Below are 15,880 nucleotides of genomic sequence, written 5' to 3' on the forward strand. Positions count from 1 at the left end.
ATGATTAGAATGGGGTTATGGGTGGCCGGGTGCGGTGGCTCACACCTGTAATCCCAGCACTTTGGGAGGCCAAGGAGGGCAGATCACAAGGTCAGGAGATCATGAGATCATGACCATCCTGGCTAACACAGTGAAACCCCGTCTCTACTAAAAAAATACAAAAAAATTAACGGGGCATGGTAGCGGGTGCCTCTAGTCCCAGCTACTCGGGAGGCTGAGGCTGAGGCTGAGGCAGGAGAATGGTGCGAACCCAGGAGGCGGAGCTTGCAGTGAGCGGAGATCGAGCCACTGCACTCCAGCCTGGGTGAGTGAGCAGGACTCTGTCTCAAAAAAAAAAAAAAAAAAAAAAAGAATGGGGTTATGGGTTTTTAGGTGGCAGACCTTAGAGATAAATCGTCATTCTCATACGATATCAAGGGTACATATTATGACCATGACTTATCGCTGTTGATGTTGACTTCTATCACATGCCTTACACAATGTAGCGTTTGCTGGGTTTTTCCACTGTAAAGGTATTCTTTTTTCCCTCTACACATATACTGTATTCTTCAGAAGGAAGTCAGTATACGTACCTCACACTTAAGGGGTGGGGAGTTATGCTTTACCTTCTTGAGCATGGAGTAGCTAATATTTTTGGAATTCTTTTGCAAAAATTTTCTTTTTCTTCCTATTTATTTATGTATTTATTCATTCAGTAATGAATTTATATCAGTATGTACTCACGGATATTTATATTTTATCCTTTTAGTTGTAGTCTAATACTGCTTTATTTATTTTGTTGCTCAAATTGTTTCTGCTTTGGCCATTGGGAGCTCTTTCAGTTGGCCCTTGTGGCCCTTTGATATATCCCCATCATTGTGAGTTCTTTTTTTTATTTTTGAACACTTCCTTCCTGGTAGTATAAGATGCTCCAGGCTCTTTTTTTTTTTTTTTTTTTGAGACAGTTGCTGTCTCACTGTGTTGCCCAGGCTGGTGGAGTGCAGTGGCATGATCACAGCTCACTGCAACCGCAGCCTCCCAGGCTCAAGCCATCCTCCCACTTCAGCCTCTCAATAGCTGGGACTACAGGTGCCTGCCATAACACCTGGCCAATTTTTGTATTTTTTTTTTTAGAGATGGAGTTTTGCTATGTTGCTCAGGCTGGTCTCGAACTCCTGAGCTCGTGATTCTCCTGCCTGGGTCTCCCAGAGTGTTGGGATTACAGGCGTGAGCCACCACACCCGGCCAGGCTTACCTTGTACATTTCTTGCCTCAGTCCTAGAATCAGCCATTTCTCCAAGGAAAACTGGTTACCTTATTGGAGAATAGTATTTGAATCCAAAGCTTGGGTGCTAGATGTGCTCGTTGGAGTATCATTGTTTATAGGGCCTCTCAGCTGACAGAGCAAGGAAATACATGTTTTCGTACTAATCTATGTATGTATGTATGTGTGCATATACATACACATATGTATATGTATAATGGCTTGCTTAATTGCTTTTGAACAGTAAAGTAATTGATAAAATTCAATTATTTTTTCTTGTATAATTTATGTTTTTCTGTGTAAGAAATCCTTGCCTAATGTAAGGTCACAATACTTTATCCTGTTTTTTCTTTTACAGTGTTTATAGTTTTAACCCCTACATGTAGGTGTATGGTCCTTTTCAAAAACAATTTTTCCTGAATTCTTGTGTGAGGTAAATATCTTTTATTTCCTTTGTATATTTTTCTAGTACAGTTCCTTGAAAATATTATTCTTTCTCCATTGAATTGCCTTGCCACCTTTGGCAAAAATTGACCATTTCTCTGTGTGTCTATTTCTGGACTCTATTCCATCTCTTTTATCTATATATCTAAATTTATGTTAATACCACATTCTTGAAATCTTGAAATCAGGCAATGTGAGTCCCTAAATTTCTTTTCCAGAGATTTCTTTGCTATTCTAGTTTCTTTGCATTTACATAAGTATTTTACAACCGATTAGTCAATCTTTACAAGAAGAGAAAGACTGCTGGAATTTATGTTGGGATTGTGTTGAACCTGTTGATCAATTTAATAATATTGAATTTTCCAATTCATGAACATAGGATTTCTTTCCATTTATTGGATTTAAAAAATATCTCTCAAGATTATTTTGTGGTTTCCAGTGTACAGATCTTGTATATATTATGTTTATTCCCAAGTATTTCATGTTTTGATGCTATGATAATTGGTATTAAAAACACTTAATTTCCAATAGTTTGTTACTACTATATAGAAAAAGTTTTTGTTTATATATTGATCTTGTATCCTACGAGCTTACTAACTCAGTGGTTCACTTAGCTTGTTTTTAAAATATAGACAAATATAGGAATAACTTTGTTTTTCATAAATCAGTTTTTATGTGGTTGAGAAGGTTGAGAAAATTCCCTTCTATTCCTTGTTTTCCAGGATCTCTTTTTTTTTTTATAATCATGAATGGATGTTGGATTTAGTTAGCCTCTTTATCTGTATCTACTGAGATGATCATATGGTTTTTTCCTTTTTCTCTTAATATGGTGAATTACATTGATTTTTTTTTTTTAATTATATTTTAAGTTCTAGGGTACATGTGCACAGCGTGCAGGTTTGTTACATAGCTATACATATGCCATGTTGGTTTGCTGCACCCATCAACTCGTCATTTACATTAGGTATTTCTCCTAATGCTATCCCTCCCCCCCCCCCCGCCCCACCACTCGACAGGCCCTGGTGTGTGATGTTCTCTGCCCTGTGTCCAAGTGTTTTCATTGTTCAGTTCCCACCTATGAGTGAGAACATGTGGTGTTTGGTTTTCTGTCCTTGTGATAGTTTGCTGAGAATGATGGTTTCCAGCTTCCTCCACGTCCCTGCAAAGGACATGAACTCATCCTTTTTTATGGCTGCATAGAATTCTATGGTGTATGTATGCCACATTTTCTTAATCCAGTCTATCATTGATGGATGTTTGGGTTGGTTCCAAGTCTTTGCTATTGTGAATAGTGCTGAAATAAACGTATGTGTGCATGTGTCTTTATAGTAGCATTATTTATAATCTTTTGGGCATATACCCAGTAATGGAATTGCTGGGTCAAATGGTCTTTCTAGTTCCAGATCCTTGAGGAATCGCCACATTGTCTTCCACAATGGTTGAACTAATTTACACTCCGACCAACAGTGTAAAAGTGTTCTTATTTCTCCACATCCTCTCCAGCATCTGTTGTTTCCTGACTTTTTAATGATCGCTGTTCTAACTGGTGTGAGATGGTATCTCATTGTGGTTTTGATTTTCATTTCTCTGATGAGCAGTGATGATGAGCATTTTTTCATGTGTCTGTTGGCTGCATAAATGTCTTCTATTGAGAAGTGTCTGTTCATATCCTTTGCCTACTTTTTGATGGGGTTGTTTTTTTCTTGTAAATTTGTTTAAGTTCTTTGTAGATTCTGGGTATTAGCCCTTTGTCAGATGAGTAGGTTGCAAAAATTTTCTCCCATTCTGTAGGTGGCCTGTTCACTCTGATGGTAGTTTCTTTTGCCATGCAGAAGCTCTTTAATTTAATTAGATCCCATTTGTCTATTTTGGCTTTTGTTGCCATTGCTTTTGGTGTTTTAGTCATGAAGTCCTTGCCCATGCCTGTGTCCTGAATGGTATTGCCTAGGTTTTCTTCTAGGGTTTTTATGGTTTTAGGTCTAACATGTAAGTCTTTAATCCATCTTGAATTAATTTTTGTGTAAGGTGTAAGGAAGGGATCCAGTTTCAGCTTTCTACATGTGGCTAGCCAGTTTTCCCAGCACCATTTATTAAATAGGGAATCCTTTCCCCATTTCTTGTTTTTGTCAGGTGTGTCAAAGATCAGATGGTTGTAGATGTGTAGTGCTGTTTATGAGGCCTCTGTTCTGTTCCATTGGTCTATATATCTGTTTTGGTACCAGTACTATGCTGTTTTGGTTACTGTAGCCTTGTAGTATAGTTTGAAGTCAGGTAGCGTGATGCCTCCAGCTTTGTTCTTTTGGCTTAGGATTGTCTTGGCAATGTGGCATCTTTTTTGGTTCCATATGAACTTTAAAGTAGTTTTTTCCAATTCTGTAAAGAAAGTCATTGGTAGCTTGGTGGAGATGGCATTGAATCTATAAATTACCTTGGGCAGTATGGCCATTTTCATGACATTGATTCTTCCTATCCATGCGCATGGACTGTTCTTCCATTTGTTTGTGTCCTCTTTTATTTCATTGAGCAGTGGTTTGTAGTTCTCCTTGAAGAGGTCCTTCACATCCCTTGTAAGTTGGATTCCTAGGAATTTTATTCTCTTTGTAGCAACTGTGAATGGGAGTTCACTCATGATTTGGCTCTCTGTTTGTCTGTAATTGGTGTATAGGAATGCTTGTGATTTTTGCACATTGATTTTGTATCCTGAGACTTTGCTGAAGTTGCTTATCAGCATAAGGAGATTTTGGGCTGAGACGATGGGGTTTTCTAAATATACAATCATGTCATCTGCAAACAGGGACAATTTGACTTCCTCTTTTCCTAATTGAATACCCTTTATTTCTTTCTCTTGCCTGATTGCCCTGGCCAGAATTTCCAACACTATGTTGAATAGGAGTGGTGAGAGAGGACATCCTTGTCTTGTGCCAGTTTTCAAAGGGAATGCTTCCAGCTATTGCCTATCCAGTATGATATTGGCTGTGGGTTTGTCTTAGATAACTCTTATTATTTTGAGATGCGTTCCATCAGTACCTCGTTTATTGAAAGTTTTTAGCATGAAGGCTGTTGAATTTTGCCGAAGGCCTTTTCTGCATCTGTTGAGATAATCATATGGTTTTTGTTGTTGGTTCTATTTATGTGATGAATTATGTTTATTGATTTGCGTATGTTGAACCAGCCTTGCATCCCAGGGATGAAGCCAACTTGATTGTGATGGATAAGCTTTTTGATGTGCTGCTGGATTTGGTTTGCCAGTATTTTGTTGAGGATTTTTGCATCGATGTTCAACAAGGATATTGGTCTAAAATCCTCTTTTTCTGTTGTGTCTCTGCCAGGCTTTGGTATAAGGATGATGCTGGCCTCATAAAATGAGTTAGGGAGGATTCTCTGTTTTTCTATTGATTGGAATAGTTTCAGAAGGAATGGTACCAGCTCCTCTTTGTACCTCTGGTAGAATTTGGCTGTGAATCCGTCTGTCTTGGACTTTTTTTGGTTGGTAGGCTATTAATTATTGCCTCAATTTCAGAGCCTCTTATTGGTCTATTCAGAGATTCAGCTTCTTCCTGGTTTAGTCTTGGGAGGGTGTGTGTGTCCAGGAATTTATCCATTTCTTCTAGATTTTCTAATTTATTTGCATAGAGTTGTTTATCGTATTCTCTGATGGTAGTTTGTATTTCTGTGGGATCGGTGGTGATATCCCCTTTATCATTTTTTATTGCGTCTATTTGATTCTTCTCTCTTTTCTTCTTTATTAGTGTTGCTAGCAGTCTATTTTGTTGATCTTTTCAAAAAACCAGCTCCTGGATTCATTGATTTTTTGAAGGGTTTTTTGTGTCTCTGTCTCCTTCAATTCTGCTCTAATCTTAGTTATTTCTTGCCTTCTGCTAGCTTTTGAATGTGTTTGCTCTTGCTTCTCTAGTTCTTTTAATTGTGATATTTGGGTGTTGATTTTAGATCTTTCCTGTTTTCTCTTGTGGGCATCTAGTGCTATAAATTTCCCTCTACACACTGGTTTAAATGTGTCCCAGAGATTCTGGTATGTTGTGTCTTTGTTCTCATTGGTTTCAAAGAACATTTTTATTTCTGCTTTCATTTCGTTATGTACCCAGTAGTCATTCAGGAGCAGGTTGTTCAATTTCCATGTAGTTGTGCGGTGTTTTTTTTTTTTTTTTTTTTTTTTACCGAGTTTCACTCTTGTTTCCCAGGCTGGAGTGCAATGGTGTGATCTTGGCTCACTGCAACCTCTGCCTCCTGGGTTCAAGCAGTTCTCCTGCCTCAGCTCCCCGAGTAGCTGAGATTACAGGCATGTGCCACCATGCCTGGCTAATTTTTTTGTATTTTTAGTAGAGACGGGGTTTCTCCATGTTGGTCAGTCTGGTCTCGAACTCCCAACCTCAGGTGATCTGCCCTCCTCAGCCTCCCAAAACGCTGGGATTACAGGCGTGAGTGACTGCACTTGGCAGTTGTGTGGTTTTGAGTGAGTTTCTTAATCCAGAGTTCTAATTTGATTGCACTGTGGTCTGAGAGACAGTTTGTTGTGATTTCTGTTCTTTTACATTTGCTGAGGAGTGCTTTACTTCCAATTATGTGGTCAATTTTAGAGTAAGTTCGATGTGGTGCTGGGAAGAATGTATATTCTGTTGATTTGTGGGGGAGACTTCTGTAGGTGTCTATTAGGTCTGCTTGGTGCAGAGCTGAGTTCAAGTCCTGGATATCCTTGTTAACCTTTCTCTCATTGATCTGTCTAGTATTGACAGTGGGATGTTAAAGTCTCCCATTATTATTGTGTGGGAGTCTAAATCTCTTATTAGGTCTCTCAGGACTTCCTTTATGAATCTGGGTGTCCCTGTATTTGGTGCATATATATTTAGGATAGTTAGCTCTTTTTGTTGAATTGATCCCTTTACCATTATGTAGTGGCCTTTTTTGTCTCTTTTGATCTTTGTTGGTTTAAAGTCTGTTTTATCAGAGACTAGGATTGCAACCCCTGCTTTTTTTTTTGCTTTGCATTTGCTTGTTAGATCTTCCCCCACCCCTTTATTTTGAGCCAATGTGTGTCTCTGCACGTGAGTTGGGTTTCCTGAATACAGCACACTGATGGGTCTTGACTCTTTATCCAATTTGCCAGTCTGTGTCTTTTAGTTGGGGCATTTAGCTCATTTACATTTAAGGTTAATATTGTGATGTGTGAATTTGATCTTGTCACTATGATGTTAGCTGGTTATTTTGCCATTAATTGATATAGTTTCTTCATAGCATGGATGGTCTTTACAATTTGGCATATTTTTGCAGTGGCTGATACCGGTTGTTCCTTTCCATGTTTAGTGCTTCCTTCAGGAGTTCTTGTAAGGCAGGCCTGGTGGTGACAAAATCTCAGCATTTGCTTGTTTTAAAGGATTTTATTTCTCCTCTTAGGAAGCTTAGTTTGGCTGGATATGAAATTCTGGGTTGAAAATTCTTTTCTTTAAGAATGTTGAATATTGGCCCCCACTCTCTTCTGGCTTGTAGGGTTTCTGCCAAGAGATCAGCTGTTAGTCTGATGGGCTTCTCTTTGTGGGTAACCCGACATTTCTTTCTGGCTGCCCTTCACATTTTTTCCTCCATTTCAACCTTGGTGAATCTGACAGTTATGTGTCTTGGAGTTGCTCTTCTCGAGGAGTATCTTGGTGGTGTTCTCTGTATTTCCTGGATTTGAATGTTGGCCTGCCTTGCGAGGTTGGGGAAGTTCTCCTGGATAATATCCTGAAGAGTGTTTTCCAAGTTGGTTCCATTCTCCCTGTCACTTTGGGGTATACCAATCAGATGTAGATTTGATCTTTTCACATAGTCCCATATTTCTTGAAGGCTTTGTTTGTTTCTTTTTACTCTTTTTTTCTCTATTCTTATCTTCTCACTTTATTTCATTAATTGGATCTTCAATCACTGATATCCTTTTTTCCACTTGTTCGAATTAGCTATTGAAGCTTGTGCATGTGTCATGAAGTTCTCATGCCATGGTTTTCGGCTCCATCAGGTCATTTAAGGTCTTTTCTACACTGTTTATTCTAATTAGCCATTTGTCTAAGCTTTTTTCAAGGTTTTTAGCTTCTTGCAATGTGTTAGAACATGCTCCTTTAGCTCGGAGAAGTTTGTTATTCCCGACCTTCTGAAGCCTACTTCTGTCAGCTCCTCAAAGTCATTCTCCGTCCAGCTTTGTTCCATTGCTGGCGAAGGGCTGTGATCCTTTAGAGAAGAGGTGCCCTGGTTTTTAGAATAACTGAAGTTTTTCTACTCTGGTTTCTCCTCATCTTTGTGGTTTTATCTACCTTTGGTCTTTGATGTTGGTGACCTACAGATAGGGTTTTGGTGTGGATGTCCTTTTTGTTGATGTTGATGCTATTTCTTTCTGTTTGTTAGTTTTCCTTCTAACAGTCATATCCCTCAGCTGCAGGTCTGTTGGAATTTGCTAGAGGTCCACTCCAGACCCTGTTTGCCTGGGTATCACCAGCAGAGGCTGCAGAACAGCAAATACTGCAGAATGGCAAATATTGCTACCTGATCCTTTCTCTGGAAGCTATGTCTCAGAGGGGCATCCGCCTGTATGAGGTGTCTGTCAGCCCCTACTAGGAGGTGTCTCCCAGTTAGGCTACACAGGGCTCAGAGACCCACTTGAGGAGGCAGTCTGTCCGTTCTCAGAGCTGAAATGCGATGCTGGGAGAACCACCACTGTCTTTAGAGCTATCAGACAGGGACGTTTAAGTCTGCAGAAGTTTCTGCTGCCTTTTGTTCAGCTATGCCCTCCCCACAGAGGTGGAGTCTATAGAGGCAGTAGGCCTTGCTGAGCTGCGGTGGGCTCTGCCCAGTTCGAGCTTCCCAGCCACTTCGTTTCCGTATTCAAGTCTCAGCAATGGTGGACGCCCCTCCCTGCACCAGGCTGCAGCCTCGCAGGTTGATCTCAGACTGCTGCGCTAGTAGTGAGCAAGGCTCTGTGGGTGTGGGACCTGCCGAGCCTGGCATGGGAGAGAATTTCCTGGTCTGCTGGCTGCTAACACCATGGGAAAAGCACAGTATTTTGTCAGGAGTGTCCTGTTTTTCCAGGTACAGTCTGTCATGGCTTCCCTTCAGTAGGAAAGGGAAATCCTCCGACCCCTGGTGCTTCCTGGGTGAGGTGACGCCCCACCCTGCTTTGGCTCACCCTCTGTGGCTTCCACCCACTGTCCAACCAGTCCCAGTGAGATGAACCAGGTACCTCAATTGGAAATGCAGAAATCACTTGTCTTCTGCATCGGTGGCGTTGGGAGCTGCAGACCTGAGCTGTTCCTATTTGGCCATCATGGAATGGAAGGCAATTTTTTTTTTTAACTGTTTAATCAGCCTTGCATTTCTGGAATAAATGCTACTTGGTTATGATGTATTATCATTTTTAAGTTAATTAAGTTAAGGAAATTCTCTTCTATTCCTAGATTTCTGAGAATTTTTAACATCATGAATGGATACTGAATTATTTTTAGGATGTTTTTGCAGCAAGTATTGATATGATCATGTGATTTTTCCTAGTCTGTTAATTGATTTTCTAATGTTGGACTAGTCTTGTATTATTGGGATGTATTTCACTTGGCTGTAATGTGTTGTTCTTTTTATATATTGCTGAATTAGATTTGTTAATATTTTGTTAAGGATTTTTGCATGTATTTCCAAGAGGGATGATGTTCCTCATTCTGAAGAAATTTGTAGCATTCAGTGCTTATTAGAAAAGAAGGAAGACCTCAAATCAGTAATTTAACCTATCATTTTAAGAAACTAGAAAAAGAGAAGCATGTCATAACCAAAGTATGCAAAAAGAAGAGAAAATTATAAAGATGAAAGTAGAAATCAATGAAATCGAAAACAGAAAGTCAACCAAACCAATAATTAAGTTAGTTCTTTAAAAGATTAATAAAATTTATCAACATAAGCCAGACTGGGCTGGGCGCGGTGGCTCACGCTTGTAATCCCAGCACTTTGGGAGGCCGAGGCGGGCGAATCACGAGGTCAGGAGATCGAGACCACGGTGAAACCCTGTCTCTACTAAAAATACAAAAAAAATTAGCCGGGCATGGTGGCGGGCGCCTGTAGTCCCAGCTACTCGGAGAGGCTGAGGCAGGAGAATGGCGTGAACCCTGGAGGCGGAGCTTACAGTGAGCCAAGATTACGCCACTGCACTCCAGCCTGGGCGACAGAGCGAGACTCCCTCTCAAAAAAAAAAAAAAAAAAAAAAAACATAAGCCAGACTGATTAGAAATGTAAAAGAAGAGGCAGACATCACTAATATGAGCAATGAGAGAAGGAATGTTTTGATATATTTTTGGTAATATCTTCTAATATGCTTTTACTTTTAGCTATCTATGCTTTTATAATTAAGTACAATTTCTTGTAAAGTTTTCTGACAGTGAGCCTCTAATTCAAGTGCTTAGACAATTTGAATATAAATTTTTTTTTTTTTTTTTGAGACAGAGTTTCGCTTTCATTGACCAAGCTGGAGTACAGTGGCACTATCTTGGCTCACTGTAACCTCTGCCTTCTGGTTTCAGGTGATTCTCCTGCCTCAGCCTCCCGAGTAGCTGGGATTACAGGTGCCCGCCACCATGCCCAGCTAATTTTTTTATTTTTAGTAGAGACAGGATTTCACCATGTTGGCCAGGCTGTTCTTGAACTCCTGACCTTGTGATCCCCCCCACCCTCGGCCTCCCATAGTGCTGGGATTACAGGTGTGAGCCACCATGCCCAGCTGAATTTAATGTAATTGTTGATATGGCTGCATATAAAGCGATCATCTTATTTTCTATTCTTTTCATCTCTACTTTGTTCTTATTTCTTCTTCTTATGCTATCTTTTGAGGATTTAAAAAAGATGAACCATGTTTTTCTCCACTTTTGTCCTATTAGCTATACTTCTTTTATTTTTTTAGTAGTTGCGCTACCATTTGCAAAATACACTTTTGGATTATCATAGTCTGCTTTCAAATTATATTAATACTATAGGCCTTCATGTATAATGTCAGAAGCTTGTAACAATACACTTCCATTCATTCCTCACAATCTTTGTGCTACTTGTGCCCTATAGTTTGCACCTGTATATGTTATAAACCCCGTGATACATTGTTAGTATTTTTGCTTTAAACAATTATCATTTGAAACACTTTGAAAATGAGATAAAAGTTCTTTATATCTTCCCACTTACTTAGAGTATTAATCACTTTCATTCTTTTGCATATCCCAGATTTACATGTGGTGTCTTTTTTGTTTGGCTTGTAGAATATCCTTTAACATTACTTATAGTGTAGGTTTGCTGGTGAAAAATTATCCCAATTTTTGTGTGTCTGAAGAAGTCTTTATTTTGCCTTTATATAATGAAGATTTTGTAGTTTTCTCAGTTTTTAGTTTGTTTCCTCTCTTAGTTCTTTAAAGAGATTACTCCATTGTCTTCTGTCTTGCATTGTTTCTGACCAGAAATCTGCTTTAATATTTTTGTTCATTTTCACTTGTGTCTTTTTGCTCTTGTTGCTCTTAAGATTTTATTACTGGTTTTCAGCATTTTGATTATGATGTACTCTGTTGTATTTTTATTCATATTTCGTTTATTTAGGGATTGTTGAGCTTCTTGGATTTGTATGTTTATAGTGTTTATTAAGTTTGGATAATTTTTGGCTAGTCCTAATTTTTATTGTTCATCCATTTTTCTACTTTTATTTGGGACTCCAGTTACATGCATGTTGGATTATTCGATATTTCCCATTCTTCTCCGGTACTGTTTTTTTATTTCTTTTCCTCCTACTTTTCTTTTTCTTCTTTTTCCTTTTCTTAGTATTTTTTTCACTTTGTCATTTATTTCGATAATTTCTATTGCTATATCGTTACGTTTATTGCTGTTTTCTTCTGCAGTGCCAAATTTACTGTTAACCATTTTCAAAGTGCCTTTACCTTAAATTATTGTCTATTTCATCTCTAAAAATTTTAATTTTTTTTTTTTTGTTTGTTTTTTGAGACAGTGTGTCGCTCTGTCACCCAGGGTGGAGTGCAGTGGCATGATCTCAGCTCACTGCAACCTCCACCTCCCGGGTTCAAGTGATTCTCCTGCCTCAGCCTCCTGAGTAGCTGGGATTACAGGTGAGCACCACCATGCCCAGCTAATTTTTGTATTTTTAGTAGAGACGGGGTTTCACCATGTTGGCCAGGCTAGTCTCGAACGCCTGACCTTGTAATCCTCCCACCTTGGCCTCCCAAAGTGCTGGGATTACAGGTGTGAGCTGCTGTGCCTGGTCAAAAATTTTTACAGTTGTTTTTTCTTTCCTTCTTTTGCTAATGCTTTCATATACCTACCTGAACATATAGAGTATGTTTATATGATCGAGTTTAACATTGTTAGCTAACGTTGAAATTGTTCACTAATTCTGTCATTGTTGTCATTTCTGCATTTGTTATTATTTGATATTTCTTCTGGTTGTGGGCCATATTATTCTGCTTACTTGCATGTCCGTACATCCTTCCCAACATGTGTTGTTATCTGTATGATTATAGCCATCCTTGTGGGTTTGTAGTAGTATTTTGTTGTGGGTTTTGATTGCCTTTTCCTGATGACAAAAGATGTTGAACATTTTCTTTTTTTGAGACAGAGTCTCACTGTGTCACCCAGGCTGGAGTGCAGTGGTGCAAGATCTTGGCTCACTACAACCTCTGCCTCCTGGGTTCGAGCGATTCTTGTGCCTCAGCCTCCTGAGTAGCTGCGATTACAGATGCCCACCACCATGCCCGGCTAATTTTTGTATTGTTAGTAGAGACAGCATCTCACCATGTTGGCCAGGCTTGTTTCAAACTCCTGGCCTCAAGTGATCTGCCTGCCTCGGCCTCCCAAAGTGCTGGGATTACAGGTGTGAGCCACCATGCCTGGCCACATTTTTCTATTTTTAGAATTGATTTTTATCTGTTTATTTTTTAGAGACAGGGTCTCACTTTGTTGCCCAGGCTGCAGTGGAATTGCATGAATATCTTTTCATGTGCTTACTGTTGATTTATATATCTTTATTTGGAGAAATGTTAATTCATATTCTTTTCCCACTTTTAAATTGTGTCATCTTTTTTGTTTTAGAGTTGTAGAATTTTTTTTATATATATGCTGGATATAAATCCCTTATTAGATACATGGCTTGCAATTTTTTCTTCCATTTTGTGTTTTTTTTCCCCTATTTTCTTTATGGTGTCCTTTGAAATAAAAGTTTTAAATTTTGATGAAGTCCTATTTACCTAGTTTTTTCTTTGGTTGTTTGTATTTTTGGTGTCAAATCTGAAACTATTTTGTTATCCAAGGTTATGAACATTTGTTATTATGTTTTCTTTGAAGAGTTAGGTAGTTTTAGCTCTTACATATAGGCCTTTGGTCCACTTTGAGTTAATTTTTATACATGGTGTGAGATAGGGGTCCAACTTCATTTTCTTACATATGGATATCTAATTGTCCCAGTACCATTTGTTGAAAAGACTATACCTTCTGGCCAGGCGTGGTAGCTCATGCCTGTAATCCCAGCACTTTGGGAGGCTCAGGCAGGTGGATCACGAGGTCAGGAGATCGAGACCATCCTGGCTAACACGGTGAAAACCGTGTCTCTACTAAAAATACAAAAAATTAGCCGGGCATGGTAGTGGGTGCCTGTAGTCCCACCTACTCAAGAGGCTGAGGCAGGAGAATGGCATGAACCCAGGAGGCGGAGCTTGCAGTGAGCCGAGATCATGCCACTGCACTCCAGCCTACGCAACAGAGCAAGACTCCATCTCAAAAAAAAAAAAAAAAAAAACCCACGAAAGACTATACCTTCTTTATTGAATTGTTGTCGCAACGTTGTTGAATTGATTATAAGTATAAGGGTGTATTATTTCTGGATTCTCAATTCTATTATATCAATTTATATATCTATCCTTAGCTATATGTCTATATTACACTGTCTTGATTACTGTAGTTTTGTAGTAAGTTATAAAACCTAGAAGTATGAGTCCTTCAGTTCTGTTCTTTTCAAGATTGTTTTGGTTATTCTGGGTCTCTTGCATTTCCATATGAATTTTAGGATCAGCCTGTCAGTTTCTGCCAAAAAAAGTAGCTAGGATTTGATAAAGGATTAATTTGAATTAGATTGATTTGGGGAGTATTGCCATTGTAACAACATTAAGCCTTCTGGTCCACGTACATAGAATGCTTTTCCACCTATTTAGGTATTGAATTAGAAATTTTTTCAATGTGTTTTACGGTTTTTAGCATAGAAGTCTTATACTTATTTTAAAAATGTATTTGTTTCTTTGTTTTTGATGTTATTGTGAGATTTTCTTGATTTCATTTTCAGATTGTTTATTGCTAATATATAAAAATCCAATTGATTTTTGCATATTAATCTCATATCCTGCAACCTTCCTAAACTTATTAATTCTAATTTTTTTTTAGTGGAGTCTTTAGGATTTTCTACATACAGGGTCATGTTATCTTGAAACAGACAATTTCACTTCTTCCTTTCCAATCTAGACTGACCGACCCTTCCTTCCTTCCTTCCTTCCTTCCTTCCTTCCTTCCTTCCTTCCTTCCTTCCTTTCTTTTTCTCTTTGTCTAATTGTCTGGTTAGATTGTGCAGTATATTGGCGAATAGGTACTGAGAGTGGATATCCTTGTCTTGTTCCTGATCTTAGGGGAAGGCATCCAGTCTTTCACCATTAATTATAATGTTAACTCTGGACTTTATTTTTTGGTGTAATTATGGTTTGGTGGAGCCTCAATCTCCTAGGCTTCAGTGATCTCCAACCTCAGCCTCCCGAGCAGCTGGCACCACAGATGCATACCACCACGCCTGGCTAAGTTTTAAATTTTTTTGTACAGATGGTGTCTCACTGTGTTGCCCAGAGTGGTCTTGAACAGCTAGGCTCAAGTGATACTCCCACCTCGGCCTCCCAAAGTGTTGGGATTACAGGTGTGAGCCACTGCGCCTGGCCTGGCCTTTTCATTGATCCCCTTTGTCAAGTTAAGAAGTTCCCTTATCTAGTTTTCTGTTTTTCTCATGAAAGGGTGTTGGATTTTGTCAGATGCCTTTTTTCTGTGTTTCTTTTTTTGATACAATCATGTTTTTTCCCCTGTATTTTATTAATACAGGGCATTACATTGATTTTCAGATATTAAACCAATCTTACTTTCCTCTTGTTTGTGATATACAGTCCCTTTTATATTTTGCTGGATTTGTTTTGCTGGTATTTCTTTGATGATTTTTTTGGTCAATATTTACAAAGTATATTGATCTGTACTTTGCTGCTGCTATCTTTGTCATGTTTTAACATCAGGATGGTATTGGCATCATACGATGTGTTGGGAAGTATTCTCTCACCTTCTAGTTTTTAGAAAATTTCATAAAGGATTGGCATTAATACTTTTTTAAGACTAATGATATTTTAATTTTTGTTTTTGTTTTTTAGGATTCTCCTTTTACAAATGCAGGAATGGGATCTAATCTAAATCTGTTAGGTGAAATTGAGTGTGATGCCAGCATAATGGATGGAAAATCCTTAACTTTTGGAGCAGTTGGAGCACTGAGTGGTATGTGGGCATTATGACCTACTATCTTTGGAAAATCATGCACGTGACCATTTCATGCCTTCTAAAGATGATTACAGTCATTTTCACCATTTCTGCTTGGAATAGTGTTTAAAACAAATATTCTTTTTTTATTGAATTTAAAACATACAGTCTTAGTTATAAATAGTTTTTGGTTTGAATTTGATCATTCTCCTGTATCCCTTGAAGAGATTAAAGACATTTAAGACTTGATTTAGAATATTAATTTTACAATTTGAAATACACACTATATTTTTTGTTGTAAAAAATTTCAGGTAATATAAATAAAATTTACCTTTGATCCTCCAAATCTTTTCTTTCTCATTTCCTTTCCCCATGGGGTTTAACCAGTAAAAATCCAGTGCTTTTATCTATATTTTTATGTAATAGAAACACAGTTTTATTTTGTGCCTGTATTTGTTTTCTTAAAAAATAAATGTGTTAATTATTATAAACTTTTTAGATTTAAATATGATCTTTTGGAGATTTTTTCCACATCAGTACATAAAGATATGTCTCATGTTTTATAATTCATTTATTAAAGCAAAATGTACATGAAGTATGTATTTTATGTGTACCGCTTCATGAATTTTTAGATGTAGA

The 15,880-nt window shown here is 38.2% G+C and overlaps 1 protein-coding gene across 8 annotated transcripts in view; it reads left to right on the forward strand.

Annotated features, from left to right (window-relative positions):
- The window catches only part of TASP1 (taspase 1), a 259,013-nt gene that overhangs the window by 38,298 nt on the left and 204,835 nt on the right, over positions 1–15,880 (forward strand). For 7 of the 8 annotated variants that reach the window (XR_008654458.2, XM_055265078.2, XM_055265079.2 and 4 more), the window contains one exon: positions 15,139–15,259. The exons of the other annotated variant lie outside the window; for it this stretch is intronic. Coding sequence is in view for 6 of the 7 variants with exons in the window: in XM_055265078.2 (XP_055121053.1) it covers positions 15,139–15,259 (121 nt within the window). In the remaining variant the exon portion in view is untranslated. The remainder of the gene's footprint in view (positions 1–15,138; positions 15,260–15,880) is intronic. 8 annotated transcript variants of the gene reach the window in all.

The sequence above is a fragment of the Symphalangus syndactylus genome, chromosome 24 (genome assembly GCF_028878055.3).
Source record: "Symphalangus syndactylus isolate Jambi chromosome 24, NHGRI_mSymSyn1-v2.1_pri, whole genome shotgun sequence".
Taxonomy (NCBI): domain Eukaryota; kingdom Metazoa; phylum Chordata; class Mammalia; order Primates; family Hylobatidae; genus Symphalangus; species Symphalangus syndactylus.